The sequence below is a fragment of the Meriones unguiculatus genome, chromosome 15 (assembly GCF_030254825.1).
Source record: "Meriones unguiculatus strain TT.TT164.6M chromosome 15, Bangor_MerUng_6.1, whole genome shotgun sequence".
Classification (NCBI taxonomy): Eukaryota; Metazoa; Chordata; class Mammalia; order Rodentia; family Muridae; genus Meriones; species Meriones unguiculatus.
Window position 1 is genome coordinate 69016067 of NC_083362.1, and position 27114 is coordinate 69043180.

The window sequence follows — 27114 nt, forward strand, 5'->3', positions numbered from 1 at the left end:
TAGCTCCATTCGTCTGCCTCCAGCTCTCCACTCCTGTGGCATCCATGTCTGCAAGGGGCTGATCTCAGCTCGGGATGAGCAGTGCAGCAAGCCTGGGAGTTGGCTGGTTTTGTCCCTTTCCTGTGGCTTCATAGTGGGATTTTCCTCTCTGTCAATCTCCCAATGCAGGAATCACTGCCATTGTCAAATCCTCAACTGGATGGAGGTTTATGGGTACTGTGAGGTTGCCACGAGGCTGTAGCTACTAGCCTCTCTTCAATGGGGTTGCTCTAGTGGATAGGTTTTCATGCACTCATTTAAAAATATATAAAATAAAATAAGACAAAACAAAAACTATCATGTCAAAGTTGGACAAGACAAACCAATGGAAGGAAAAGAGCCCAAGAGAAAGGAAAGCACAAGAATCAAAGACCCACTATTTGCACACTCAGAATCCCATAATAATACGAAACTGGACATTGTAACATAAATGCAGAGAGCCTGGTGCAGACCTGTGCAGGCCTTGTGCATGCTGCCTCAGTCTCTGGGAGTTCCTATGAGCATCTATTGTGTTGATTTAGAGGGCCTTGCCTCCTCGGCGTCCTCCATCCCCTCCATCTCTTACACTCTTTCTGCCTCCTCCTCCAAGGGGTTTCTTGAACTCTGAGAGGAGGGATTTGATGGAGACATCCCACTTAGGGCTGAGACCTAGTTCTATTTTTATCTTTCAAATAATTACCTTTACTAGTTCTGGGGTAAAATGTGTTGTATTTTTCCTTAAGGGTGGCATTTAGTTTATGAATTGGTTTAGTCAAGTCTTATATCTTCTTATTTTTTTTTTTTCCAAATAAAGAACAAGGGAAAACTTTCTATAATTTAGCTGTTATTTCTTCAATCTTGACGTGCTTCTAAGCTTATTCCTGTGCTTCATACATTTAATAGAGAAAATGAAAGCATGCATATTTATGATTTTGTTGCACTATAAATGAGCTCTTTCTCAAGCATGTCATAAATACAGCTGTTGATGTCACAGTTTTCACTTCAGGCCCTTGGGTGTATTCTTGTAGCTTATTGAGCAATTTTGTTCCTTTTCTTTTTCCCTTTTCTTTTCTTTTTTTCTTTTTTTTGTTTCAAGATAGGGTTTCTTTGAATAACAGCTTTGGCTGTCCTGGAACTTGCTTTGTAGACCAGGCTGGCCTCAAACTCACAGATATCCGTCTACCTCTGCCTCCTGCCCAAGTGCTTGAATTACAGGTGCTCACCACTCACCACCACACCTTTCTTTTTTAGTGTTTCATTTCTGATTTTTTTTGTTTTTTGGTCTCAGTGTGCTGGCTAGTATCTCCAGTAGAAGTTTGTTAACTAGAGCCCACACTTTGCATTTAGGTAGGTTTGTTATTAGTTTTTGTGGTGGTTTGAATAGGAATGGCCTCCATAGATTCATGTGTTTGAATGTTTGGCCCATAGGGAGGGGCACTGTTAGGAGGTGTGGCCTTCTTGTAGGAAGTGTGTCACTGTGGAGGCGGGCTTTGAGGTCTCATATGCTCAGGCTATGACTAGTGTGACACACAGTCGCCATCTGTTGCCTGCAGTTGCAGATGCAGAACTCTTAGTTCTTTCGCCAGCACCATGACTGCCTACATGCTGCCATGCTTCCCACCATGACTATCGAGGACCAAACCTCTGAAACAGTAAGCCAGCCACAATCAAATGTTTACCTTTATAATAGTTGCCATGGCCATGGTGTCTTTTCGTAGCAATAAAACCCTAACTGAGACATTTTCCATGAGCTCCAGTGGAAGCCGCAGTGATGGATAGTAATGGAGTCTGCATATTACCATGTATTTTCCTATCTGTTCACCTATGATGGGTTAGTGTATCTTCTGCATGACTTCACTCCCAGCATCGGTACTTTAGCTTTAAGAAAAATAAAGTTCACTTGAACACAAGCACTGAGACAGGACCACAGCTGACCTGAAAACTGAGGAGACCATGATGCAACCATTGAGTAGCAGGACACATCACAGACAGGACAGAGTGTACAATGCGCTTCAATTTGCACTTGTCAGGACAGGAGGCAGTTTAGCTTATATTCTGTTCATTTCTAGAACTTTCCACTTGATAGTTTTGGACTGTTGCTGACTACAGGTACTAAAATTAAAAAAAAAAAAAAAAAAGCAAAACAGCAGTTAAGAAGATACTGCTGTTTTTGGCCTTTGGGATAAATTTTACTTATTATCCTATTGAATGGAATTGTGAATAAAATATATTCAAATTAAAATTCTAAATCAGTATTTTCCCCCTGTAGCAGACTGTTCAATAAACACTCCAATGTGTTTCATGTGGCAGAAATTCTTAGGCAACCCAACCCTCAGAGCAGTTCATGAATTGGAATTCTTTAAAAAATTTAGTATTTTATTGAACATAATCTCTGACATTTAACAATTAAGCAGAGAGCTTATTTGAGATGTGTGAGGACCTGGGTTTGATCCTTCACAACAAAACGTAGTAATAAATGAAACAATCAGTATTTATTTTCTGCAAGTGTTTTGTTACGTATTAAGATTGCTGGAAAGCTGGAATTTTCTTCAGAAGTGTTCCGCACTCATCAATCAAACACTTATCTAAGGCCATGATGGGAAGAGGGCTCATCATCTCTCCCAGACCATTGGGAACGAAGGTGAGGGCATGCCATGGGCACACAGGAGCATCGGGAGTGATGCCTGGGGGAGAGTTCCAACACGAGTCCAGAAGGGATCACACGATGAAAAAAAAAAAAGAGGAGTGCACTGAGACTATCCAGTAAAAACTTGCTAACAGAAAGATGGTGTTTGTAGATTTGAAGAGCAACTCTCAGAAATGGGACCAAGCTGAGTCATTCTTTGAGAGAGCTGGGAGCTGAAACAGAAGTATGCTTAGTGGAAGAGAGACAAAACTCTCCCACGTGCTGCCTTTTTAGCTCCACAAAGTACATAAGCCAATTACGGGTCAGTCCTGTTGGTATCTGTGCTCACTTGGGGGTGGGGGGATAGGGGCAAATCATTGTTGTATCATTGTTGGATGGCTGGAGTCTCTTCATGGCTTGTTTCCATGCCCTTTGCTTGTTCTTAGAATTCAAATCAGAGCTAGGATTTCCAAGTTATTGCAATTCATGGGGGATCCCCAACAAGAGTTGTTCAGCTTTATTCACAGTTGAGTGTGAGTGTGTGTGTGTGTGTGTGTGTGTGTGTGTGTACGTGTTCCCAACATGGGTTGTTCAGCTTTTAATAGTGATAGTTAACACTGTTAATACTTGACAGGATCTAGAAGTTGAAGACATAAGCCTCTTTGGACATCTGTAAGGGGTTATCTGGATTAGGTTAACTGAGGCGGGAAGAGTCACCTGAACTGTGGGGGCACCATCCCAGAGGCTGGAGTGGAATGTTGAACGAAAGGAAGAGAGCGATCTGAACCCCAGCTTTCATTGTTCTGTACTCTGAGTGCAACGGGCGTGTGGAGTAGCTTCTTTCTCCTGTACTCACGCCTTCCCTCTCGTAGTGGAGGGCAACCCCCAAAACTGTGAACTGAAGCATTCAGTTCCTCCCTTCAGTTGCTCCTTGTTAGGTATTTTGTCATAGCATCAAGAAAGTAACTAATACAGCTGATGGCCTATATGGAGCGCTTGCCATTAGCGGGGCATAAAGACTTCTAGCCCAAGGCTGACGCTTGGTCGTGGTGTTGGAACCCATCCTGGCAGAGTGCATCTGTGTGTGGCAAAGCACCTCTAGATGCCCTTCTCAAAATCCTGCCCTTTTGCAGCTGGAGTTGATTTAATTGGGTTAGAATTTTGTTGATACATCTCTGGGCTCCTGCGGGTGTGGCTCATTAAGACTCTGAGTAGCAGCAAGGCTCTGTACTTCCTTTCGGCTCTTGGCTGAGAAGAGAATATATGCGCTTCTCATGAGGAAGACCCCAGCAATGACCGCGAAGTAACTCCCATAAACTAAAAACTAGAAGAAAACAAACAATTAGACATTTATAAAACCTGACCACTCACGTCATTGACAAGATATAACAATTTTCCTTGTTTGATTGGATTATGGGGTAATTGAGACCCAGAACTTACGACTGGTCATTCTGACAGGAGAAAGCCCTCTTCTATACCAAACGAACCAAGGATAAGAATGCAAGCATGTGATGTAGCGACTAAAGGTCAGGCTTTGTAGCAAAATGCTTGGGTTCAAATTCTAGCTACTTCAGCAATGGAGGAGGGAAACCACAGGAGATCCCAGAGTTCTGTCCATATGTCGGTCTTTGAAAGCTTGTTCAGTGTTATGTAACTGCATCTAATAATGACTTTTAAGTGCTGAGGTTCCTTCTTACCCACTTTCTTCAAGTGGATATGAATCTAGTTGCTATAAACTTAGTTGGTGTTATAATTTAGGACTTCATACTTAAAATTACTTATAATCAAATAATTAAAAAAAAAACCCTTCAACATTGCTAGTTTTAAAAGTAAGACATCAGCTGGGCATGGTGGTGCACACCTTTAATCCCAGTACTGAGGGAGGCAGAGGCAGGCGAATCTCTGTGAGTTCGAGGCCAGCCTGGTCTATAAAGTGAGTACAGGACAGCCAAGGCTACACAGAGAAATCTTGTCTTGAAAAAACGAAAACAAACAAACGAAAAAAGATTAAGATATCTTGGAGGCAATCTAGTTATTCTATATTCCTAGCTATTATATCAATAGAAACATAGTATTAGGTTAACATAGTAATAAGTAACAGAGTTATATAAATATAATAATGTAATATAGAATAATATATACATACAGTTAGTATATACCTATTAGGTATATAGGTAATATATCTATTACCTATACAGAGTTACTATAACAGAAATTTTATATAGATAAAGGTATATCATATAGGTATATTATCTATATACCTATTACCTATACAGAGTTAGGTACAGGTAGGTATTATATAGATATAGGAATATTATATAGGTACATTACTTATATACCTATTACCTATTCAGAGTTACTGTAACATAGTAATAGTAACAGAACTCCTGCGGCTTACCTGAGTGGTGATTGGCAAGTTGAGCCCTCTTTGATCTACCACAATCACAGTAATGATGGTCTGAATCACCAAGGAAATAAAGGTGTCTATGCCGAACACCAGGGCATAACGTTCTAAGCTCAGGTTAACTGCAATCTGAAAGCTGTCATTAAACGTCTAGTTAGCATCAAATCATAGCATATATAAAATTCTTATATAAAGAACAGAAACTGAAACTGGGCATAGTGGTGCATTACTATAATTATAGCATTCAGGAGGCATTCAAGGTCATTCTTGTCGATAGAGCAAATCATGGCCATCGTGAGGGTACTTGAGACCTTTTGTTAAAAGCAAACTAAACTAGTACAAAAGAAGAGAGTTGAAAACAGTGTTATTAAGGCATGTCTTACCTAACTGGTATCCAGTATAGACAAATAGGCAGAGCAAAGAATAAGAGTTAAATATTCTTAAAGGCTGGATTAAACACACTATGATAAAGTTCCTCTGGCACAATCTAGCATTTTCCAGGAATTAAACTTAAATGTTAACATCTTATAACTTCAGAACATTGAATGTAAATATTGAATAAAACTTGGTTTTATACATGTTTGTAATGAAGTCTTATTAAAAATGCAAACACCATCCAGCCTGAGGACTTTTAAAAATATATATTCAGTTTGCTGTCAATGTCCTACAGTGAGAAAGCATGGTAGGTGGTTATTCTTTGGAACATTCTGACCATGGCTGGTTGCACAGCTGACTGAATCCATAATTAATTTTTAACTATAGAGATTTCAAAATCTTCCTACATTTTTTAGAATGCAGATAAAAAGCTTTGGGTTTTGAATGTTTTTTTTAAATCAAAGGAATAATAACAGTTCTATCTTTCAATCCTCATAAAAAAATAAAGCTAGACATTTAAGTTTGACTAATTAAACTAAAATCACGTATCCTTGCTTTTGGTTCACATGGTATCCCAGGGTTTTTTTTTCCCTTTGACGACTCAACAAAATTCAGCTAAATGAAAGGATGGCTTCACTGAATTACATTCAATGTGCAATTAACACTTAACACTGGAATTGACTGAAGTCTTTCTGAAGTTCTCAGAGAGTCTTTGGCAATCCAGAAAAGAGTAGGGAGGAGTGGTGGGTGATACTTACACTGCTATGGTTATAAGAAACGAGTAGCTGGACTTGACCAGTAAATAGCCAGCATAGCACACCCAGATGCTGAGTGTGTAATTCATGAGGAACAGAGCGCCTGCGATGACAGCCGAGAAGACAGCCAGCCCCAGCTCTCCCAGGAGATCCCAGTTGACCTTCACATAGCCCACTGAGAACGAAGCCAAAGCTCCTGCAGACGGACAAAGAGGGAGGAATCAAGCTGACGACTTCACAGGAAGAAAACAGGAAAGAAAATTCAGATCATGAGGGACTCTAAAGGTACTGTTTCACAAATACTATGTGATCCACTTAAATGAAGAGTTTTGAAATGGGATTTAAAAAAATAGGTTTTCTTATTTCCTATTGTCTTCAACCCACTTTGCTGTTACACTTTTAATTAGCATCAACTATGTCTCAGGCACGCACTAGTCAGAGGGAATAGAAAGGTCCTAAATACACTGTGGGGAACAGCAACACCCAGTTATTTAAAAAACACTCAGGAGAGCAGGCATATAGTGTCTTGGAAGTAAAGTTGTTCTATTGTTTTCAATTTTATGTTTTGGAGTAATGGGTGTCCTAATTTTATTTCTTCTTTCTTTTCTTCTTCCTTCTTTCCTGCCTTTCCTCGTGCCTTCTATCCTTCTTTCCTCCTCTACTTTCCTTCCTTCCTAGACCAGAGGGGTTCTCCTTATATTACCCTTGAATTCTTGCGCTCAAGGGGTATCTTGGAGGTCTCCTTATATTGCCTTTGAACTCCTGGGCTCTAGCTACCGCTGGCCTGATTTTCTTGAGGCTTTGGACAAAAAGGACCTGTACTGACGTATAGGATTGGAGAAGGCGAACACCTGACTATTATCAGTTAGCAACTTTTTAACGGAACAGAAGTTATTTAGGGCTCAAATTATTAACAACTGGTCAGTTATTTTTTCATAGGTGAGCTGTGATGGAACTGTCTCTGAAAAGGAACAGCACTCCCCAAGAATTCTGGCCACAGTACAATAAGTTCAATGATCTGATTCTTGCGGAGGAGCCTTGGCTCCTTCAAGGAGTTAGCCGAAGTCTTCCAAGAGGGAAGCAGTAAGAAAACAGAGGCTACGTGCGTTTCTGAAGCGTCCTGTAAAGGAAGCTGTGGAAAAATCCCACTTCCTAAAGCACAACTTCAAAGTCTCATGCAACATTCACGTTTCCATTTATGAATATATAAATATTTATTTCAGAGTTTGCTTCAAAGGCAAATTTCTTTTTGATATTGAAATCCTCAGTGTAACATCATGGAAATTATGTCAAAAAAGCTCCTTTTGGACATTGGTGTGCAGCCTAGAGTTGCGAAGGCCCCCGAGAAGACTCTGGAACCTTCATGTATTTTCTAGAGTTAATAATAAGAATTCTGCACAGTCTTGATGTTAGTAGCTCAGGAAATGAGATCAACAATCACCAAACGAGGGTATGTGGGATTGAAAGCTTTCGTATGGAGAAGGGAAGCAGTGGGGTGAAGAGGATGCCTACAGCATGGGAAGAAAGTCTTTGCTTTTACACAGCAGACAGAGGACCCATATCTACAATATACTGCATCCAAAACAACAAGAAATCAAACAACTAGGAGAAGAATGAAAAGGGAGGGCATAGAGGCACCGAAGAAAGTATATTCCCAGCACACAACATATACTTGAACACAAGTTTAAAAAGACTAAAACAGCCAGGCAATGGTGGCATATACCTTTAATCCCAGCACTTTGGAGGCAGAGGCAGGTAGACCAATGTGAGTTTGAGGCCAACCTGGTCTTCAAAGAGTCTAGGCCAGCCAAGGTTACACAGAGGAACCCTGTCTCGAAAACCAAAAGACAAACACACAGAAGACTAAAACAACAAAGGGCTGGGTTCGCTTAGTGAGTAAAGTCCTTGCCTTCCAAGCACAAAGACGTGAGTCTGAGTCCCAGAACCCACATAAAAAGCTCGGCATGGCAGTGTGTTCTATTCCTGGTAATGAGGAGGAGGAAACAAGCAGCTTCCTAGAAGAAACTGGCCAGACAGTTTGCCCCCATTTGGTGAGTTACAGGTGAGAAAAACCCTGTCTAAAAATGAATGAATGAATGAATGAATGAATGAATGAATAAATGAAACAGATGACTGGCACTTAGAAGTTGCTCTTTGGCCTCCACATGTACCTGTATGCGCACAGGCACATGTGAACACACATACACACCAAAAAGACTAAAAAAAAAAAAAAAAGTTACATTGATGTCACTCGTCTTTAAACTAAGAACAAGACAAATTATCAAACTTTAAAACATATGAACGTAATACTGAAGGAACATTATCAACATTTACCTTAATCATGAAATGGGGTCTCTGGATTCTACCTGAAATACATGGTCACAGCTTTGTACTCCTGAGTTATTTGTAACTGTCACATAGAGCATAAAAAGTTACTGTACTCTTATTTTTCCAGTGCCTTCTATCCTTGAATGGGAAGATGGCTCAGTGGGTAAGAGGTCTTGCCATGGAAGCATGATGACCTGAGTTCAAATCCACAGAGCACCTGCAAAATGTTAAATATCCTTGTGAGTGCCTGTAACCCCTGTGCTGCAGGGAGTGGGGACAGGAGGATCACTGGGACTTGCTGGCCACGAGCCTAGCTTTGGGGTCAGTGAGAGACCCTGTTTTAGGGGAAACCTGATGCCCTCTTCTGGCTGCTGTACACCACAGCCGCATAGACATGGGTACACACACCCTCTCCCCCAACTAAGATGACTCTACTTTCTGGTCACAGCTAACTAACCACCATGCAGAAGTTTAGCATCCAGAACAATGAACTTCAGATGTCTACTTACCTCCAAATGTTGCAGCGGCCTCTACTGCTCCATTGTAGATAGAGGCATCTTGGGAGGGTGCTTTGTGTTCCCAAAGGACTTGGACATAGTTCAAGACTTGGTTATAACCTGCTGTGGCAAAAGCCCACCACAGGGACCAGTAAACGAGGTGCTTTGAGGAGTAGCACTCCTTCAGATCTTGAAGCCAATGCACAAAGAGTCTCAAAGCCGTTTTCTCTTGTGCTGAATTGCTCAGCTCTCTGTCCCCTGGATTCCTTGAATTGGCAAACAATTCTGGGTGAGCTCTCTCGTGGTTCTGAGCTTCCTCGAGGACAGTGCCTTGCTCTAGCGGCTTCTGACAGGCTTCTCTGTCAGACTTTGTGTGGAAAAACATGCTCTTCTTAGGCATTGGTAGAAAAAGTGAGAAAAAGAAAGCCACAGAGGCACAGGCCAGGGATATGAAAAAGAGGTAAGAGTATGGCACGTTCGCCAGCGATACCAGGAGCTGGGCTAGCACCGAGCCTGCTGTGTAGGCCACTAGTGTGACGCTCCGACAGTAGCTGCTCACCTTCTGATAGTGCTCTGGGCTGACCATGCTGTAGATGTAGGCAAAGTAGGCTATCTCCGTGGCTGAGACAATCCCAAAAAAGAACTCAGCCACCTGCATGAGCACCACACCTCGGCCGAACAAGAGAAACAGGTAGCTAACAGCGAAGGCCACAACATACAGCACGATGACTGGTTTGTAGCGCAGGTAGTCGGTGAGGACAAACACGGGAGGCAGAGTTGCCAGGTATGAGTACGTCCAGACGGGGAGGACCTCATTTGCTATCTGTGGAGGTGATGCACAGGTGTGACCTGAAGCCCAGCCTATCTCCACACCTCAAAGTCACATCTAATCAAACATTCTTCATATCACGGGAAAAAAAAAATCATAGAAACCTCATCTATAGGTAAGTTAACTAAGAAAAAAGTAAATGAAAACAAAACAACAACAACAACAATAAACCAATATGGGGTTGGGGAGGAGGTAAAGAAAAAGAAAACCAAAACCCCAAGCAATTTACATAGTTAGGAATATCCCAGTAGGAGAGTTCTAGGGAGCTAATACGTCCCCTGGACTATCTAACAAATTTAAGTTTAAGTAGTATGGAATGGTTGAATAGATTAGTTTATAAAAATTTTCAAGTTAAGCTTAAACTTAAATACTCCGAACTTCAGAGATTTTCAAGAACTTCAGAGATCCTAACCTAGGGGGCTGGGTGAGATGGCTCAACAGTTAAAGAGCACTGGCTGCTCTTCCAGAGGACCCGGGTTCAATTCCCAGCACACACATGACAGCTCACAACTGTTTGTAACTTCATTTCAGTGAGATCCAACACCCTCGCATAGATGTTCATGCAAGCAAGATACTAATGTACAGGAAACAAAAATGAATACATTGAAAAAAGCCCAATCTACTCTTCTACAATGATTAGCAATGTTAGGTATAGAGTTCCCAATGTAAAAAGTAGAACAACCTCTCTTTACTTGATCCACCATTGCCTTCCACTTGTCTGAAATCTGGATGGACACACACAATGGTAGCAAGAGCAAACGGTTTTGTCAAATTACCAAGTGAGAACAGGTAATGCATTTCATTTCCTTCCTGTTCAACTTTGCAGGGCCCTCGAGCTCCTCTCACCATATCTGTGTCTATAGCTGTCACTGTTTGCTTCAGTTTAATGTGGCTCCTATCACTATGTCGTGACAAGCACAGGGGCACTGAAGTTTCATAGGCAGAAAGGACTCAAAAGGTTGTAAATGATCTTTAGTGTGATGGGAAAGAGTGCAGTCTCTTGAATCAGTGAACTTGCCCTCACTGACGCGTGGGCCCACCGAGGTCTCAGGAAGGCCCAGCACTAACCTGTGGATCTGAAGGAGGATTTATTCACTTGTCCATAACGCACTCAGAGGCAAGCCTGGTGGGCCTGTTAAGCTGATTCTGGCCTATCTCTGACCTTAGTCTCAAATATGACATGCTTCAGTCTAAGAAACACTGAAGCCACTATGTTTTGCTTGGCCAAATTAGTCTTTGCCAATTCCCTACTGAATTAACTTTTTAACTAACCAATTAATTAATTAATTAGCCAATTAATTAATTGACTAATTATCTTTCTAGGTGACATCACCTTCCACACTGTATGTTCATGGTTGTGGCTGGAGACAGTAAATCAGTCCAGGGTGATTTTCTAGTTGACTTGGTACATTTTCTTCTTGTACCTTCTATATAAAGAGAAATAAAGGAATGGAGGGATGTATTCCTGGCTAAACTGGAACACGCTATGTAGACCAGGCTGACCTTAATATCACAGAAATCCCCCTGCCTCTGCAGTGCTGGGATTAAAGACATGCACCACCACATCCAGTAAGAAAAATCTTTTTAAGTAAGAGAATTTGGCCTTCCAGAAAGAGAAGCTTATCAGGGAGATAAATCTGTTTACATCACATCTGCTGCTAAATAATTTTTCAAAACCGAGTAAGAGAGAAATACAATATGCTGCTGATATGCTCTAAGAAATGTGTCTCTTGCTAATTTTGCTTATTGTGCAAATCTTATACAGTATACAATCAGAAACTTAGGTGATCTAATCCACTATGCAGCCCAGCTATGTGTTATATAGTAGTGTGATAAATAGGAACATGATAAATAAAACATGAGGCTAACGTAAACACAAGAGAACAGGTGCAATCCAAAGATACAGTAACCATAGGACTGCTGCTGGTACACTGTGATACTTTTATTTTTGCTAAGTAGAAAGATACCTTAAGGCAATGATAAAACTATCAGTAAATGCTTAGACAGGAACAGCCATTTATCATCATTATCAGGTTTTACATTGCATACTGCATATAGATGTGTGTGTTGTATTTCTATTGGTGACAGAGCAGTAGGTTTGTTTACACTGATATTACATGAATGCATGAGCATCGAGGTGTGACTTTATGCTGGCTGCACTGTTCCTCAAGGACAGGCATTCTCTGCAATGTTACGTTCACTATGGTTACAATTCTGGGGGCACAATTACACATCCCGCCCACCATTCGTCATTATGTGACATGTACATGTATTACACTTTCTTATCACATCCTGCTTACGCCGCGGCGGCCTGCTGGTTTCTCAGAAGGCCATCCTGTGGCAGAAAGCAACTTCATTTTAGGGTAACTGTGATGCACCCGACAGAGACCTGAAAATCTCCTGTGGATTCAGGCTAATGACAAGACTCTGAAAATTAAAATACTCTTCATACATGTTAAGTGTTTGGCCTAACATTTTTGCAAATGTGAGGAGGACAGAGCAGTTCTATCATGTAATAAATTCTGTGAAAATGGGGGCTCAGTGGACCCCAAAGCTTTTTTTTTCCCTTTCTGTAAGCTGAATGATGTCCCTATTTCCTTGAGCAAGTCCTATGAAATTAACCCCTATTAAGAAAGGTACCCATTAGCTTACCTCAGTGGTGGTAAGATTCTTACTGGGTTCAGACAAAAATGGGATTAAGAATGACTCTGAGGGCCGGAACATGGAGAAAAATCCATACAAGCAGAGTATCACAGTGGGATAAACCCAAGAGTTGCTTGGAGGAGATCTGAAACAATTCATGGCTGGTCAAAGGGAAACAAAGAGAAAGTTAAGCCATGCTCAGCCTTCTCTGGCATCTTGGAGAGCATCAGAAGCTGGGTATTTCTACACGTTTTACCAAAAGATGATGTTTGTTCATCTGCTGTGGAGCTGGAAAAGTGAATGGTGAATTACTTTTCACACATTTTGTGGATGAACCCTCTTTTTTTCTCCTCCTTTTTGTCATCGCTGGAGGAAACTGAATTTCTCTAGTGTTTTCTCAAACACAGTTATGGGCAGCTGCTGCTAAAGCATGAGTGGTGTGGGCCAGAGCATGCTTGATTCCAAGTGAGATCCAGACCAGAGTCTGTGTGGAGTTGTGGCAGGCAAAGTGCTTCCAGATGAACAGACTGGATTAATCAAGCCTTCTGGTACCTGCCCACTCCTCTCTGCATGGATTTGAGAATCTGTAAAACACTGACCAGCCTTCGTTTATTGTAAATGTACATTTCCACCAGACTGTCCCTTGTCTGAAGTCTCACTGGTTGTATAATAAACAACTGAAATATCTGTTTGCTTTCTCCATCTTTGAGGAGTTTCTAATTCTTCAGTTAGAAAAGTTGATTGAGAGCCATTTGCATGACTCAGCCAAGCAAGCTGATGGTCTGAGTTTGATTTCCTTAGACCAACCTCACCCCACCCCACCCTATTTTTGGCTTTTGGAGACAGGGTTTCTCTATGTGGCCCCTGGCTGTCCTGGAACTCACTCTGTAGACCAGACTGGCCTTGAACTCAGAGATCTGCCTGCCTCTGCCTCCCGAGTACCGGGATTAAAGGCGTGTGACACCAAGCTGCAAGTGATGGTGAACATCTGTAATCCCAGACTGTTAGACAGGAAGCAGACTGTTAGACAGGAAGCAGACTGTTAGACAGGAAGCAGACTGTTAGACAGGAAGCAGACTGTTAGACAGGAAGCAGACTGTTAGACAGGAAGCAGACTGTTAGACAGGAAGCAGACTGTTAGACAGGAAGCAGACTGTTAGATAGGAAGCAGACTGTTAGACAGGAAGCAGACTGTTAGATAGGAAGCAGACTGTTAGACAGGAAGCAGACTGTTAGACAGGAAGCAGACTGTTAGATAGGAAGCAGACTGTTAGACAGGAAGCAGACTGTTAGATAGGAAGCAGACTGTTAGATAGGAAGCAGACTGTTAGACAGGAAGCAGACTGTTAGATAGGAAGCAGGCAGGAGAACTATCCAGAAGCTCACAGGCCAGCAAGCCTGTAGTACACAGCCCAGAAGAAACAAGAGGGACCCAGCCCTAGCAAGCTGCAAGTACAGAACTGTCCCCTGAGAGTTGCCCTCTGACCTCAAGACTCATCAAGGGCACCGCAGAATGTAAGAGTGGGTCTCCACACCACACCACGATAATAACAAATAAAATAAACATTTAAGGAAATCATTGGATAAAGATCTGCCTTTCTAATTTTTCCCCATATCCTCCCTACTACCCTCATGTTTTCCACTGATGCCAATTATATTTGGGAACGGGAGGAGTGGCCCCTAGGCCTATCATTCCATTTTTTCATTATGTGCGGGCTCTTCTCTTAATGCCTATTTGCAGATTATTGGGGGGGGAGGGGTCATTCACTCTTCACACTTTTTCCTCATGCTAAAACTGCTTGAAGTTCAAACTTCAGACACAAAGCACTAGAAGATCTTCTTGGTCACTGCCCAGAAGGTGGACGACAAACACAATCGCCTTATTTAACGGTGGCTGTGCTTGAAAACATGTTTGGTTTTTTCCCCTGTGGATTTCAGTGAGCACAGAGAAGTTTATTATACCTTCGTATTCGAGATCAAACTTTGATATTAAGAGACATTTTTGGTGGCCTCCATTTCGGTTACGTTCTGAGATGGTCTATAGGAAGGCAGGCAGCTATGGGTATGACATCTTTCTGTGTATTTTCTCATTCAAGTGTCATGGTAATTATAATTCCAAGGTGACTACATGAAAAAAAAAACAACCATTGGATAGAAGCCACGTGGTCACTGCGTGGTCAAGGCTGGAATCATGGTCTCCTAACTCCCATCAGGATCCTTTTATCCACTGCCCTCTGCCTCAGTGTGGTCATGCTTTCCCCTATACTGCCCTATTGACTTACTACCTCCCCACAAGGAGAAAATAAAGTGTTTGTATAATATAATGACAACCTTGCTTTACCAGGAGGAATGGACTTTCAAAAACAAATGCATGGGAGACACTATGGCTTAATACAGAAAACCTTCAAATGTGAATTTTGAGTTGTTCATGTGGACATTTATCCCAGAAGGGTAGGCTACCTGGGTAGATGTTCAGCTGTCTAGGCAGAGAAGTCTATTCCATCACACCACATCTTGAACTCACCTAACCTTTTGCAAAGTGCTCTAAGCAGAGGTATGACTTTTCTGTTAAGTTGAATAAAGTCCCTATCATTTAGTTGGGAAGGCAGTGGAAAATATGCCGCTAAGTGTAAGTCCCCCAAAGTCAGAGCCTGTTGTGAGGTTCATTGCTCTGTCCTAAGTGGCTAGAAAGTTCCTCACAGTCAGTAGGCCCTCAAAGATGATATGGAATGAACATTTTAAGCAAGCAACTATAACCCATGTGGACAAATTGGGTGGAAAGGGAAGATGTGGGGACCAAGCAAGAGATACAGGGCATGGGAATACATACAAGTACAGTCTCGTTTTTCTTGGTGCACCCCACTTCCTAGTTGTATCAGCAAAAGGACAGTTCTCGCAATGATTTTTACATTGGGAAATTAATTTTGTGGAGGTAAAGGTAATGTTTGTCTTATTTAACTTAGTTTTTAACTTTTGAGAGAGTCTCAACTGGCTGGTCTCAACTCTGTATGGAATATGGCCTTGAACTTCATCTTCTTGCTTCTACATCTTGAGAGTACTAACCTGTCTGGCTTTATCCAGTGCTTAGGCGTAAACTCAGAGCTTCCTGCATGCCAGCCAAGCTCTCTACCAACTGATGTATAGCCCCAGACTTTTGTCCTCATTTTATAGGTGGGAAACAGAAGGCTAAAACTTGAACCTGGACATGGTTCTTCAAATTCCAACCTGACTAACCTTTCTTCATCCCTGTGTTGAGAAAGCACAGATATATTTCCAAAACTTCAATTCCAGTTTACTTCAGGATACTGTTTTTCTGAATGTAGTATCAAAAAAAAATTAATGCTTATGAGCAGAATTTTTTAAAAAGATGCAAAAAATATTAAAATGAGTTCACTGCAGAATCAATGAGGGTTTTTCCCTATGCAACTTTTGTTTATTTTAATAACAAACAAATGCACAAACACGATTATAAATGTGACTAACATGAGACAGTCAGGGGTCAGCAGTGGAAGAGGAAAGAGATGTAGGTATGTACACACATCCCTCAAAAGCACACCAGGGCAAGTCATCCTAGAACACCTATATGGTCCTGGAGAGCCACCCCCTCTATACAGACACTCCTTTAGATCTGGGGGCCTGTGAGAAGACTCACTGATGAAGGCACTTATCATGCAAGTCTGGCATCCTGAGTTTGATCCCTCAAATTCACATAAAGGTGGAAGGAAAGAACCAACTCCACAAAATTATCCTCTAACCTCTATACATAGGCTGTGTGTGTTGGGGGGGTATTTAAGTGTGTTCATACACACAAACACACTATTAGAATAGTCTATGAACTGCAGTGTTATATCCTATTTCCATTTATCATTCTCTTCTGACCACTCTACCATCCCATCCTTAAGATTCCATCTGAAGTTCTGCTTTCTTTACTCTTGTGACACGAGGACACCACTGCTTTCCAAATCCAATAATCCTTTAAAGAGTTGCTCCATAGCAGTTGTCCTCACTAATATATGTGTGTGTGTGTGTGTGTGTGTGTGTGTACAACAATACTGTGTGGGCTATAGTTAAAAGAAAAATGAAGCAGGACAAAGAGGAGAAGGAGAGGAGGAGGAAAGGAATAAAGGAAAGAAGGAGGAGGAGGCAAAAGGACCAGAAGAATAAATAGTAAGACTTGGCCTCAGCTCCACTCCCATCCAAACCAGACACCAGCTGGTGTCACGACCCATTTCATATGGCGTGTCTCGCCTGTTCTACCCACCCAGATTACAAAAAGAACACCCGCTTCTGTACCCGCCCACGTACTGTTGGGCTCTTACAACAAGGCAGCCTGTGTGACCTTGAGAAAGTCCACCAACACATTCTCAACAAAAGGGACCACCTAAGTTACCTTCAAAGTCATTCTTGTCTCCTGTGCTGGGCTGTACAGAAAGCAGCAGCTGCAGCGCTTGGACCATTCCGTCCCCAGACTCTGTCTCTGTTTTGGGTCCATTTCTACATTCACTCATAAAGTCCTTGTATTTTACTGGTTTCTGCTCCTGGATATGTGAAATGAGAATTCCCTTGCTAGCAAATCTAATCCTACTTCATAAACAAAACAAAACAAAACAACAACAACAACAACAACAAAAAAAAAAACCCAAAAAATAAAATCCAAAAAAACCCCATAACTTTATCTCTCATAAGATGTGAGGTTTACTTGTGTTTCGACAGTGATCACATCTGGGTGGAAGCCTCGTCACAACTTTTGTTTCAGTGCTTAGAGAAAACGTCTTTTTATGCTGCCTCTTACAGGCTGACACTCCTTGGCATCAGAGTCTGCTGCTGTCTTCTTCAACTCATTACTCTGTTATTGATTTCTTCCACTTTTAACCACTGCCTTAAAAAGCAGGAAATAATACTTGAAATTCTCCACTTTCACGTTGACTTCAAGATAGACTCATTTGACATCTCAGTTCCACGACATTCCAGAAAGGAAGGTCTTCCTTCTTTCAGAAGCACAAAGCAAAACTCCCCACTTCCTTTACAGGGTCCCACGAGCAGTGGGCTGGTTACCAGGGAAAGCTAGGAGCTGCTTCCTGATTCCACGGCTGCTCTTTCAGTTACCCTGGACTCTCCTCTGCCATAACCGGTGGATTAAACTCTTCCCACACAGGCACCCAGAGAAAATTTCATGTAATGTTCACGGATCTACTGGGGCTCCAATCCCACCTCACAGATGGCTTACAGAGCGCAGGAGAACATGGTCACTGGCTGACGGTGAGGGAACATTACAAAGGTTCCCGGTGGTAGTTCCATGACAGCTAGGTTGAGGGTAGGAGACAATAAGGCCCAGCCTTCTAATCCTGAAACCCTTGGTCTCCCTGGTCACTACCACCATCCTGAGGTCATCTAAGGAGCCACTTTACCCGTAAGATCATTAGCATAAACTGTAGTGTTATCAAGAGGCTTGCTGAAACAAAAACAAAACAAAAAATCAAACCAAACACCACACACACACACACACACACACACACACACACACACACAGTCCTACCACTCAGGGATTCCTAAGAATACAGGAAGTGGGCACTAATGGTGGAGCAATGCATATTTTGCTCCCAGCTATGTTCTCTAAAAACTTCACCTTCCAAGCTTTCAACACTGCCGGTCAGTTCTCTCACTGGACAGACACAAGTTAGAAGTCTGATTAGCAAAAAATTAAAATATTGACTTTGAACTGATACCAAATCATAAAAGCTAAGTATGGCTTTCCTTCTACTTATTCATAAGCCAGAGATAATTTGACTTTGACTAGAATAGGTAGAAAAGCAAACAAATGCCAAGTTAAGCAAAGGTAAAACCTGCTGGAGGACAAAGGATGGACAAAGGATGCCAGGCTGCTTCCACAGTATGTTCCTGTGATGCAAAATCAGAACTGGAGCATGAATTCACCCATTGCTGCCTCAGCTACTGTACTGTGGCTGTGACTAGTCAAATTTAAAAATACCTTTCACTTCCCTGTATGTAAAAACCAGTTTGATATATAATGTATAACCCTATTGCGGACTACCCAGAAGAAAACAAATCTTAGAGACCAAGGGACTGGTAAATATTTCAAAGATATAATAAGAAAAGACTAACCTTGGAGAGAAATAGAATTTTTAAAAGCAAAAGCCAGACATATTTGCTCATCCAGAAAAACTGTTCAAATAATGGAAAAGGAAGCTATAGATTCAAGAGAAAACAGCCATCATACCAGTGTCTATCAAAGGAATGATATCCAAAATGTGTAATGAATTCCTACAACTCAGGGATAAAAGATGAGCAAGTAGCTAGAGAGCAGTAGTGCGTGCCTTTAAGAGAAGCAGAGGCAGGTGGATCTCTGTGGGTTCCAGGCCAGCCTGTTCTAAATCCTGTCTTGACAAACCAAAAAGACAAGCAGGCGATCTGAAGGCTTTGCAAAAATGTGGCTGTCCGGAAGTGCAGAGGGATAGATACTCCTCAGAAGTTCTCAGAAACCATACGGCAAAACGGCTGCTGGGATGGCTAAGTAAAAAGTGATGAGCAAGCATACCGGATGCTGGGAAGGGTTTGAGGTTAATGAATTTGTATGTGTTGCTTTGCGGAAAGACCCAGCAGTACTGGCTTCTTGGAACATCATTCAGCCAGCTGTCCAAGAAAGCTCATGTTTTCATAATGTGGTGGAGAGTGAGAAGCATTAAGTGCTCACTGAATGGGGAAATAAATACGCAATACTCTCTACTTAATCAACCAATAGCATCTGACCGTTCAAAGGACCACTATGGCAAGACTAGGATGGATAGTAAATCATGATGCTGTTTCCGAGGGCCCCACCACAGCACATACAGAGTCTTAGGTCACGAGAAGTACAGTGGTGGCTGCCTGCGGTGGGGGTGAGGGGGGAGAAGAAGACAAATAGAGAACATGCAATATGCTGAAGAGAATGCTCTCTCTGCAGCTTGGTTTTGGTGATGGCTGTAAGTTCTTATCCAAATTTACGCAGGACAGACTCATAAGGTGTAACTTAGCATAGGGAGGCCGTACCCGAACATAGATTCACTGATATAAGGAACAAAGTAAGTTAACCTCAACCTTATGCTCCACAAAGGTACCCAGACATGAAAAGCGCATGCTGAGTAGTTCCATTTACAGACAAAGCTTCATGTTGACTGGAACCAGAACTTTGAGGTGGGGAGCTGGGAAGGGGGAGGCGGCTACATGGCCACAGTTTCTGGGGTATTAAATATCCTGTATGTACCTCAATGAGGTATCTACACGCACGGGTACAATTACAAGGAAACTTAAATCTGTTTTCTGTGTTGAAAGTAAATTGCACCTAACGTGGTGAAAGGCAGTTTTCCCTCCCTCCTCCAAAGCACTTACAGAGGCTTTCAGTTTTTCTTACGGGTACAGAGACTGCAGTTATTTCAATTCACATGAGGCCAGGGCCACTGAAAACTATCTTTGAGTCTGGGTATGTTCTAGAATATGTAGAGTGGAAATAGTAGCCCAGGTAATATAAGGAAGACTAAAAACGGCCCCTCAACAGCCTTCAGATCAACTCAGATAGACCAAGTACCTCTTTCTTCAGCGTCCTGCCTTTGAGACTGGCTTCCTGCCTTAGGCTTACTTCTGTTCCTTGGAGCTGCAGAGCACAGCCAGCTGCATGTCCCGTCAACTTGGGAGGAAGGTGTTCCTTAAAAGCCAGGGCAATGGTCCTGGCCCCTTCCGGAAGGCTGACTGCTCCAGAGACCACACCCCTCACTGTCTATGGAATCCTGGTAAATAAAACAAGTGCCTAGGCTCAGATCTTCCCCAAACACAAATCATTAGAAAGGTCAACAAATCCAAAACAATGCCACTTTGCTCTGAATGTAACCTGTTTTAAGAACAACACTGTACTAAATGACATAAACACTAAGAAAACTACGAAGGAGACCAAACTCATTGGCAAACCTTCATGCCAACTCCCAGTCTTAGCCATTGGGAAGCAGTTCACACAGATTCAAAATGTATGAACTGGGCCCAGATACTCAATAAACAATAAAACTAAAAACTAAAAACTAAAAAAAAAAAAAAAAAACTAGTAAAAATAAAACCAATAAAAATTGAAAAACTCAATAAAAACAAGTGTTTCTACTTTGGTTCAAAGCCACTGTCAAAGTGCACGTGATACTGGAAGCACATGCTTCGGGTTCTAGTTTATCATGTACGGCGTTACTCTTTTTATTGGGTCTGGCATTTCCCCAGTCACATGCGTTTCTTCTCCACATGTCTATGGTTTGACTGCACGTAGATACCTGACGAACAACATTATAAAAGTGGTGAACGGGTTAGCCATGTATGTGTCAGTGTGAGGACCTGGCCGGAAATGTACAATGAGGGTGGGGAAAATCATGTTTCAGGAGTGAAATAAAGTATAGATCTATCCATCTAGTTCATAACTCTGTATTTAGCGACTGCTAGCTTTGTGAAAAAACATTCTTGTCAATAGGCATGAGAATATGCTTTACCTAGGGAAGGGACAATACTCCTCTCTCATAGAAATCAGTTCCAATTATGCCAATCTATATCTCCCCACTCAATAGTCAATGTTCCTGCCCTGTTAATGTACCCATTTTTTGGAATCTCTTTCTGACTATCTCTCTCTCTCTCTTTTTAACCAGCGTCCTCCCTAGTGACTTACAATCATTAACACGTTTATCTTATTTATCCTTGGCTCAGCATGGCTCGCTAGCAGTTGTTAAACCAACCTTTCTTTACTGCAAACTCTCCCAAGCCAGGGCTTTTAGGTTTTGTTTGTTTTATTCCTTCTTCATTAGGGTTGAGTCTGCTATGGCAATGTGGGTTCAGGGGAAAGAGCTTGATTTTGAAACTTGAGCCTGATGCTTCTCCTGGTCCAGGCTTTGCTTCAGTCCTGTGTATATCTTCTCTTAAAATACAGAGGGTTGGCTCAGTAAGCCTGCTCAGGCAAGAGCATATGCCCTGGAAATATTCCATCCAGCTCTTGGTACATGACGGCTAAGCCTATCTCTCATTCTATCCGCTGCAAGCACCTGTAACAGATTCTACTGGAAATGTAGATGTTTCTGGGTTCTTATGGTATAAGGATAGATTGCAAATGGATTGACAGCAGAAAACGTTACATTAATGGCTAGGGGGCAGAACAATAATTTCTCTTTGACTATTGATGTCCGTTAGATAAAAAAATTAAAGAAAGCCATTGTTTTCGTACAAAGTGCCAGCACTTGGCCCCCACAGACTGGCTAAAAGTCAAGAATCATTCATGCCAAAGTCCTGCGTTACTGTCGTGTAGCTAAGCTGTTTGCTGAACACAAAATCCCCTCAGAGTTAATTCTTACAGAAAAGTAGTCACCTACAGTTAACTCATCACTTATTTCCTATTCTTTAGCCCCTGTCACCGCCACATAAAGATAATAATCCTGAAATGATAGTTACAGTCTTCACTCTATAAAACTGCCTCTTTTGCCCAGCCCATGGGAGCACTACCTTATGCAAAAAAGGGTCCTTTCTAGAACCCTTTTGGATCATTAAACTAAGTTGCTCAAATGGTGTCCTCTGACATTCTTGAATTCTCGAGTCGTGTTTTCCATTACAGAATTTGCACCATTAGCAAAAGTGACTGAACAAAGTTGGTATGTATTCCATTTCTGCTACTACTGAGGCAACACGAAGGAAAATATATTTGGAAAATTAGTTCATGTCCAGGTCTATTTAGAATGTATGCTTAATGCGAAAATGCCGTTCGCCTTGGGAGACAGCAGTCTCTGCGGATCCTGGTAGAATCAGGGCGCTTTCCAATTTTACAAAATATTTCCTTATCCCAAGAACACTGCCCTGAGAGCTGCATGGTTTTGGTTTCGTTTCCATTACAATAGTTCTCAACAGTCTTGGTTCTTTTAACTTTAAAGCTCACCTTTCCTTTCTCCTTTGGAGGGAACTTTTTATTGTTTGGCTTCGGATTTGGCTAAAATTGTCTTTTTTTTTAGTCAGAACCTGGGAAGGCCGGTGTCACCACGCAGCTGCTGGCACTAGGAAAGAATGGTGGTTTTTACTTAATCCGCTCTTCCAGAGGGCCGTACAGGAATCCAGGCTCGACGGGTCGGCTGGGTTCCAGCATGCAAGGGAAGCAGTAGCCTGCAGAAGCTACTAGAAACCTAAGGAGGTTGGGCCGCAGGCTGCGCATGCGCATGGCGCACGCTCCTCTGCCGCCCCCCCCCTTCAAATTAGAGCGCGGAGAGGAAAAGCAGGCGACCCCGGGTTTCTGGAGTTTCTTGAATTAATTACGCTCCGTGGGAAGTCTTACCTACGGAAGCCGGTGTTGCTCACTTGCCCCGGACATCTAGCACTTTCAGCTTTGTGCGTCCACGCTCTCCAGTAAAGGTGGACTTGGCCACCCGGTCACTCCGGCCGAGCTGAAGGTCACGCCTAACTGTGCATATGCTAATGAAGCCCCCGGGTCCCTGACCTGTTTGTAAAGGACTGAAACCAGTACCTGCAGAGAGCAACCTGTCAGCGCAGCCGGGCAAGATGAAGGAAAACCAGGGCTGGTCCTCTGCTCTGTTTGTCTTTTCCAATGAATTCGTTTATTTCAACTAAGAATCAGTTGGAAGGCTGGCCGCGACCCCAAGTTTGTGAATGAGGAAAACCACTACTAAAGAGGCAGAACTATTAAAGTTAGAGAGGCACAGCTTTCAGTTGGGACATCCTGGCTTCAGAGCCATTTCTATAGGCATTGTTCTTCCAGGCCCCCAAGGGGGTGGGTGGGTGTTTTCCTGGTGCTTTAAGGGTGTTTTGGTACAAATAGTTCATATTTGACACAAATGCTTCCCCGGTCCTTGTGCCATAGGTATGTGCCACTGAGCTATGCACACCGACTCCTAAACGCTTTTAAATTTATTCGTTTACCATAGATTTCCTGCTGGTTAAAATGGAAATACTTATTTTGTAAAATAAAAAAAAAAAGTAATTTATGGAAGTAAAAAAAATAGTCCCCCAAAGAAACACTGCTTGACTTTAAGGAGCTCCCAGAAAGCAGAAGTCAAACAGTCCTGCAGGTGTCTTGGATCGCTGTTTGAATTTTTCTGCCTCCCCTCCTTCCCAACCCCCCGCCTCGCCCCCATGGTTTGTGACAAGGCTGTCTGCGAGTGTGCAGCCACACCTTGAGTGTGGGAGAGTCACATTGTGCAACACACTGTTTTTTTGCAAAACTGGTTCTCCCAGAGAGGTTTGACATACTTTGGAAGGTGAAAGGTGTCTCGGTCTACTCCGCACCCATTCGTGAAAGAAGACCTCCCATTTTTGAGAGGTTATTTTGTTTCTCTGTTATTGATCTGGATTCCTTCACAGAAATGTAAGGTATTTGCTGATGACCTCTGGATCCTGTGTTGGAGGGCATGAGAGTAGCCTCACAGGAGGGGCTGGCCGTGCTTAGGTAATTGCTGACGGCTCCTGGCAAGTTTGGCACTATTCTCTACCTTTGCATATAAGAAAGCCGCATTTTAAAAGATCACTTATTAAGAAGTCATTCATTACATATAATTATATATTTAAAAATATATGAAATATAATTACATATACCATGTATCTGTCAGTCACTCCTGTAGGTGCTTTAGCTGTATCAATACTAATCTTTTTCTTGGAGGATTTATGTTGTGGTTGGAGTTGGGGTTTGGTGAGGGGAACAGCAAGTCATAAACACGGTAAGTAAGTGAATTTTACAGTTGGTTAGAGGGTGTTCAGTTCCTTGGAAACAAAAATTAGGAGAAAGAGTTGATGATGTGAGAATGCTGATCTGATGAGTAAGAATGGGGAGAAAGGAACTAGATGGGGTCTGGAACTTAGTGGTCTGGTGTCAGAAGGAGAGGCCAGGCAGAAGCACAGCCATGACAAGGAGCAACAGCTTATTAGAGAGGGCACAGGAAGGCTGGGATGGAGGGCTTGGGGGCAGGAGTGGTCAGTTCTGCCCAGTGAACAGTTTGGTAAAAGTTAGTGGGAAAAATGAAACTTTTATGTCTAAGGAGGGAAAGACAGGATGCAGTTCTATGGGGAGGGAAAGTTAATCTAAGAATAAACCTGACAAGGGCTCTCATCAGAGGAACCCAGGCTAGGGTTTTCACCAGGGCCAGGCCGTGTTAATGGGTGTGTGGGAATGGCCACTGTTAGCTGCAGGGGGGAGGGGACCATTCAGGGTAGAGTGTAATCAAAGAAGGGGAGGGGGCTGGAATGGGGTGATTTCTGACTTGTTCTCCCATTGTGGAAAGTGTGCTCAACTCACCTAGCAAGTGAAATGAAAATCTTGTATTGTCAGTAGTCTGCAATATGACTCCTCAAAGTACACAAAAATCACATAGGATTGGAGCGGAGACACTGGGAAGCTGCTGTAATTGAGTCTGATTTACTCCTCTCCCTCTTTGATGCTGACTTGGGTTATCCAGTGCTTTGTTGAATACCTGGCCTAACCTAGCCCTCACCACATGTTGGCTGGTGTTGGTGATGGTGGTGGAAGGGTAAGGCTGGGACTTGTTCAATACCTAAGCTGTTGTTCAGATGCAGGTAGGTCATGATAGTCCCCACAGGAGAGGGCCAGCATTTCTCTCTATGACACTGATGCCAAAAGCTGGAAATGCTCTCCCAGTTTCTATCTTCATTGTAAAATTTATTCCAAGACATGATAAGGACTAGACAACCACCAACTAAATCTCCCTGAAGTCGGAATGTCACCTCTTTTTGTTCCATTGGCTTCCCCCATGCCAGGGAGCCCATTTGATAATCCAGACAGACACATTAGAATCAGTTAGATTTTTGCTTTATTTATTGACAATGAGTTGCTTTTCTTTTAAGCAAAGCTGTAGCGTCAGGAAAAAAGTGAGCGAATACATTTTATGAAAGAGTAAAATGTTATCCATGACTGTTTTCTTCAACAGAATGACGTATTAGGTATAAACACAAATATGTTTTTGACACAGACAGATTTTTTCTTTTTTATTTATTATTATTATTATTATTATTATTATTATTATTATTATTTTACACTTTATTCACTTTGTATCCCCCCGACACAGACAGATTTTATTTTACCCATAATGTTGAGAGTATATGCTAGTCAAGATTGGGAAGATTAGAGCAAACACATACACATTGAGTATTTAGTCCTCGAAAATAGGAAGAAGAAATTGTAGGAACATTGATATCACTAAAAAGGTCAGGACACAAGCCTGAAACTTCAGAGTACAAAAGACTGAAAAAGGATCTCCAGTGAGCAGATGAGAGGAGGGAAGGCAGCAGAATGGGAGGATGAGAAACAGGGAGGGCAGCAAGATGAGTAGATAGTGAGGGAAGGTGGCCAGGAGTCTTACCGAACGCAGTGAGCAGAGCCCCAAGCATTTCTTAGCTCAGAGGCAGAGTCAACAGCCGTCCTAGCAGCAACACTTCTTGCAGCCACACTTCTGCTGGCAGCAGCACTTCTGCTGGCAACAGCCCTTCCCACAGCCACAGCCACAGCCACCACAGCCACAGGAGCGGCAGCAGCAGCGGCGGCAGTAGTAGCAGACCACAGGTTTGCAGCAGCAGCAGCCACAGCAGCCACAGCCTCCACAGCCACAACCACCACAGCCACAGCCGCCACAGCCACAGCCACCACAGCCACAGCCTCCACAGCCACAGCCACCACAGCCACAGCCACCACAGCCACAGCCTCCACAGCCACAGCCTCCACAGCCACAGCCTCCACAGCCACAGCAACCCATGGTATCAGTTGAGAGGACTCAGGTGCAGTGAGGAGAGACTCAGGAGAGGAGAGGAGAGGAGATGTGATGGCGGTTGTTTCACGGAGCCCTTATTATATACCTGTGGACCCATGCAGACAAGTAAACACTTCCTTGTTTCTACCAACTTCCCTGTGAGTATTCACAAGACCCTGAACGCATTTCCTCATGGAATGCGCCTCACCACACAGGCTTGCTTACTTCCCATGATGCTTACGGTAAAAACACATTTCTGAAATATTTACCATCAGTTTTCAAGCTCACATGTGACCTTCCTGTGTAGTCCTGTTTGGTGAGAACACACTTCCTGGACACTCATCAGGATTCCTCAGCTCCTTCTGCTGTCTCTCCCTGGGCTTCAGAGGATCCTGTCCTTATTTTCACCTCCTCTCTCATTAGTAGAGAGATGCTGCTGCCCCCTTCCAAAGAGGCAAAGCCCTGTAACCCTCCTCACACACTCCAGCTTCCACGTTAGGATGTTGGAATGGCTCCCTGTTTTTTCCCTGATTCACAGGACAGCCTGGCAAGGACACTGTGGGTATGGAGAACTTGTCACAATGTATTTCAAAGTGAGCTTCTCAGACTTGCTCAAACATCCCCCCCCCACCACCTTTCTCCTCCTGTATTTTGAGGGTTGTTGAGCAACAGAGTCCAGATCCTCCAGCACCAGCTGGCTCCATGTTCCAAATAAACCGGAGTTCCTTGCAACTTGAGTTCCCATAAAGCGCAAGGAAAAAGAAGGTGATGATGATGAAGAGGAGGAGAAGAAAAAGAAGAGGAGGAGGAGGAAGGAAAAGGAGGAGAAGGAGGAGGAGAAGAAAAGGAAATCCAGATGACAGCAGAGATCAA

The 27114-nt window shown here is 42.8% G+C and overlaps 1 protein-coding gene across 2 annotated transcripts; it reads right to left on the reverse strand.

The window, feature by feature from the left end:
* Positions 1-2373: 2373 nt before the first annotated feature.
* Positions 2374-22911, reverse strand: Slc19a3 (solute carrier family 19 member 3). 2 transcript variants are annotated; one of them, XM_021660260.2, is made up of 6 exons: positions 22806-22911; positions 12485-12636; positions 9016-9826; positions 6182-6374; positions 5043-5184; positions 2374-3968 (listed from the first exon to the last, which is right to left on the reverse strand). In XM_021660260.2, the coding sequence occupies exons 2-6, from the start codon at positions 12632-12634 to the stop codon at positions 3798-3800; spliced, it is 1467 nt and encodes a 488-aa protein (XP_021515935.1). In that variant the 5' UTR covers positions 12635-12636; positions 22806-22911; the 3' UTR covers positions 2374-3797. The 2 variants fall into 2 exon arrangements, with proteins under 2 accessions (XP_021515935.1, XP_021515936.1); XM_021660261.2 differs by lacking the exon at positions 22806-22911 and adding an exon at positions 20058-20194.
* Positions 22912-27114: the final 4203 nt, after the last annotated feature.